Here is a 4959-nt window from a genome sequence, read left to right as displayed (position 1 = left end):
ATACTTTGGAGAAATGAAAGGAGTAAGTACAAGCACGTGTTTTTTATACTACAGACATAGGTCAAGTACATGTACATTGGTACTTGTATGTACACTTAATTACAATCTACTTGTACTGATATTTATAAAAACTTGACAGTACATATAATTTAGTACTGTATGTACATGTATGCTAATGGTATTGTAAAAGTGTGATGCTAGCTGCTAGTAAACTATCAGTGTTAAGTAATGATGTTTGTGCTTATTTGAAACCTTGTTTGCCACAAAGCACACTGAAGGAGCTAACTAGCATGATGATTGCTGACAAGCACCATGGCTTTTGGTGAACTTTAAAAATTCAAAATCAAATTTTGATGGGAGTCAGCTTGAATTTTCAACATTCAAAAACTTTCTACACAACATAAGAGCATGTAGCAGATAAAAATAGAAATTCCATGTGTAGGCCATTACAGACCACAAGCTATAGCCCATGGCTTTTTAGAAATTATTTCAGCTAAAATTTTTGCAAGTATTGTAAATCTAATGAAGTGACTGGACATAATGAATGCTGTTATTTTAAAGATAAAACCTTAATGTATATTCAGTGGCATGCATACCTAGTAGCATGTGGTATAATTTGTCATGTATGTGTCTCTCACTATCCTTTCTTCACATATGGTGCAGTGGGTAGTCAACTGGGAGACTCTAGTTGCCCTAGAAAGTAGCACTGTAGAGGCAATCTTAAAGTACCAGTAGTTTTATTGCATAGGATAAAATTAGAGGGCACTGTAAGTTTACTATGTTGCCCCTTTCTACTGTTTCTACTATTGGAATAAAAGCTATGTTAATTGAATGTTATGATAAACCCTATAATGTGTATCTAATGGGATGCATGTTCAGTTGTAGTGAACTGGTGTATCTAATGGGATGCATGTTCAGTTGTAGTGAACTGGTGATTTGTGGTGTGTGTTTTGGTCTTCTTATTGTTTCATAAATCATGTTCTTCATTATAAACCATGCAAATTTCTCAAATACCAAGGCCATTGTCTATGCTGTACTGAGCTCCCAATTTGATAAATATGCATTGTAAAAAAAGTTATTGTGGCCTCTCTTTCTTTTTTCTTTCCATTTCTAAGGTGAAGAAGCTGTTGTGATGAGGGAGGACAACAGAATGAATTCTTACAACTGCTAGTAGAAAAACTGAAGAGAGACAGAGAGATGGACTATTTAATACTAATTGCTGTTAAGCATGGTCAATATAGATAAAATTATTATTTTAAAAGATTTTCTTAAATTACTTTTATGTATTAATAAACTATAATAGCATCAATAAATTTACATGTTACAAAAATCCTAATTTGTTTTCAATAGTTGTGTAATAAGGTAACAAACAACACATTTGTTTATGTTTATTGTCTAGATATAGTGTCCATAGTGTATTATTGGTTTTGAGAGATTCCATCAGCACTAGTACTCCATCAGTATCAATGTTAGTATGTTGGAGATAGACATCAGTTAGTGTGTGGTTGTAGAGCAAAAGTTCAGCCATTGACTGAGCACTGGATGATGTGATGCCAGGATTGTTTTTAAGAGATAAGTTAGTGAGTGTTTTGTTATTGACTAAAGACTGTGATAAAGCAATGACACCATCATCGTTGATGGAATTATCAATGATCCATAGTGTTTCTAATGTAGTACTGTTTGCCAGATTGTGTGACAGTAACAGGATGACATCTGTTGTTACTTCAGTGTGTGCTATATTAATCCACTTTATTGTTGCAATATCCAATAACCGTGACATTAGTACATATACGATATCAGGTGATGAGTAATAGAGGTAAATGTCCTCATGATTGTGCTTTAGTTTACTGACCACTTCCTGACATTGACCTGCTGATGGTTTAGTGAGAGATACACTTTCTGTTAGCCACTCCACTTTTCCAGTCTCTTCTCCTATAATAAACAGTCAATGTGTGTACATGTAGATTCTAATTTTATAAGAGACACTGCCTAAAAATTCTAATTTCAATGACTTTAAATTTTAAATTTTAAATTTAATTGTCTCATATCTAGTGCTTTTTAGTCAGTACACAAACATACAAATCTATATGAGCAACTATGCAATTGCATGCTTATTTTTTAATTGACCAATCGAGTTCAAACTTCCTGTCTTACATGTACAACAACATAGTGCTTTACCCTTTGTTAATTTTGCAGTGAAAATTAGCCTTAGCAAGGGTGACAAGGGCAACTAGGTTAACAAGAGTAATTGGGTTGATGAGGGTAACTGTGATAATGAGGGTATTGTGCTAGGATAAGTAGGGTAGGGTAAGGGTAACTGGTATAACTGGGGTAATGAGAGTAACGAAGGTAACAGCTAGGAGTAACAAAGGTAACAAGGGTACTTACCCTTGTTATTTTTATATACCACCTGTTACCCTCGTTACTAACCCGTGTTACCCTCGTTACCCCAGTTACCCTCATTACCCCTGTTTTTCCTTGTTACTCTCATTATTCCTGTTACCCTCGTTGGCCCCCATGCCCCATGCATATGTTTGTTACAGTATGTTACTGCTTATTCCACCCTTAAACGTTCCTTTTGGTAAAATCCAGTAACTAAGTAACTGTCACTGTTCAATGTGCTAGTAGCCTACAGTTTGTTGCCATTTTAATTAATGTTTCATTAAAATATTCAAGTTTGGAACAAGTACTTATGTCAGCATGGCTAATCTACACAAACAACTCAATGATTACTTTGTAATTTATTAATGTAAAAGAGGAACAGGCTTACAGCAATACTAATAGTAAATTGATATATACATTTAAAAACTGTTACTGGTATATAACAAGTGACATTGCAAGGTGGGTTTAGCCAATTATGGTCAGGCCATTTTCTACTCTAGAACAAAATATTTCGTGACATGAAGCTTACTATATGCTCATTCCCAATTAATTCATTTGGATCTATTATCTAAATTGACTAAGGATGCATGTAAAGTGTATTTTAAGCTCAACTGAATCACATGTATTTTATTAACTCACCCTCCAGAAGAATTTTACATGAGTGTGCCCTTCTTCAATAGCTATCTCTACTGCACTTTTTCCTTTTTCATTTTTGCTGTTAGGATCAGCTCCTAACTGCAGCAGTATTGACACTTCAAAGCTAGCACCAAGAATAACTGATTGATGAAGTGAAGCATTAAAACTTGCAGTATTGTCTTCTTTTCTCATCGGAATTATTGTGTTGTCAACAACAACTTCCAATATGCCCAGTCTACTCATTGAATTTGTTTTGTCAATGATTATATCAACAAGAGACTGTGACTGTGAGGCTGGTAATAAGAAAGTAACAACAAATGAACCATAATCAAAACTAGCATGACTAAAAAGATCTGACATTACTCCAAAATAGTACTTGAGAACTGCTTTGAGTGTACTTAATGTCATTTCTTTCCATCTGTCACTCAATTTAACGTTGATTAGTTTTGTTTGATAGTTAGTGGTTGGTGAGGCTGCTTCTGATAATGATGAATTCTCTTTGATTGCTGACCATATGTGCTTTAATTGTGATGATTCTGAGATTTTATCAACACTATCGATGTATTGTGTTAATTCAGTTTGTGCAATTGAAAGGAAAGTGTCTGTTAAGTGTTTGAGTAAACCACAATTTAAAAAATCATAATGAGCCTGAAGAGAATCAAATAATTCATCAACTTGGTCACTATATCTCAAAGTGGTTACTTCAATGCTCAAATAAGCAGCTGCACTAGAAGCTACTGCTTTAAGCTCCACTTTTTCATTTTTCACCAGCTTCTTAAACTCATCTCTTATATTAGTATCAAGAGATACAAAATGACAATGAAGACTTCCAATATTGGTAGCAACTTCACTCTTTGAACAGAGCTCAATAACAGTAGTAGGAGTAGATGATTGTGATTCAGTGATTGCCATTAGTCCTGATGTGTGAGACTGTGCAGTGACATCCACTGATTGAATTGGTTGTTTACTGACTAGTGGTTGCTGCTCTAATTTAGGATAATTACGACTACGCCTTATTCCTATTAGAAATTAAAATACAATTGCACTGTACTAATATAACTTACTTAATTTGTCCATTAGTTTAAAAGCCCTACTTTTAATTCCAAATTTTTCCTGTGCATAAACATTTTTTATATTGCTAGCAACTTCAAATTCACTACTTGAACTGAGCTGCTCTGTATGATAGTGCTCTGGATTATGGTCAATATGACCACCTTTAATTCCTATTATAGATTAAAATTAAGTTAATCAAAAAATTAATGCTGCATCTTACTTAAATTCTCGATTAGCTTAAATGCCATGTCATTTAGTCCTACTTTCTTTAGTGAAGTTATGAGAGAAGAAAAAACTCTCCTGGGATTAGGATGAAACTTTAGTGTTGCTAGTACTGAAGAGAAAATTTTGTCAGCTCTTTCATATGGAGTACATCCAGTGGCTTCAACAATGAGACCAGATAAAAAGGCATCATTAGTAAATTGTGAAATAATTGGAGCATTTCCTGCTAACAAATCAACAAGCTCAGCTAACATCTCTTCCACTGTAACATATTCAAATGACTTTGAACCTATCAATATTGCTTTTAATACAGCATATTGCATGTTCCACCCATAAGAATGACTAACAAGTAAATTAATTTTTAGCATGTTGCAGTTCACAGCAAGAAAATTAACATAAAAATAAAAGCACCACAAATTATTTAATGATGTATGAATTGTAGCTAGATTAATTGTTGCAAAGTGTAATGAAAATTTTGATACATGCATATGCCATTTAATCAAACAATAAAGAGTCACCAAGTGTCTTTATAAAAATCAACTGTATGTTAACAAACTACAAAGTAGATTATACAAGCTTGTGGTCACTATTATTAACAACAATATAGTTTATACTTATTTTAATAATATAACTGCAGTGACATCATACATTACTCAATAATATAAA

The 4959-nt window shown here is 33.4% G+C and overlaps 2 protein-coding genes across 2 annotated transcripts in view; both read right to left on the bottom strand.

Annotated features, from left to right (window-relative positions):
• Positions 1–2400: 2400 nt before the first annotated feature.
• On the bottom strand, positions 2401–4872 carry LOC109581800 (uncharacterized). Its single transcript, XM_019996201.1, has 3 exons — positions 4292–4872; positions 4083–4241; positions 2401–4037 (listed from the first exon to the last, which is right to left on the bottom strand). Exons 1-3 carry the CDS (start codon positions 4779–4781, stop codon positions 3013–3015), a joined length of 1674 nt encoding a protein of 557 aa, XP_019851760.1. The 5' UTR covers positions 4782–4872; the 3' UTR covers positions 2401–3012.
• The window catches only part of LOC109581801 (uncharacterized), a 6097-nt gene continuing 5926 nt past the window's right edge, over positions 4789–4959 (bottom strand). The window contains exon 11 of the mRNA XM_019996202.1: positions 4789–4833. Within this exon, the coding sequence (XP_019851761.1) occupies positions 4789–4833 (45 nt within the window). The remainder of the gene's footprint in view (positions 4834–4959) is intronic.

This window comes from Amphimedon queenslandica, unplaced genomic scaffold (genome assembly GCF_000090795.2).
Source record: "Amphimedon queenslandica unplaced genomic scaffold, v1.1 AMPQUscaffold_13418, whole genome shotgun sequence".
NCBI classification, from domain to species: Eukaryota; Metazoa; Porifera; class Demospongiae; order Haplosclerida; family Niphatidae; genus Amphimedon; species Amphimedon queenslandica.
The sequence above is the reverse complement of the archived record's forward strand: the minus strand, read 5'-3'. Positions and strand labels throughout refer to the sequence as shown.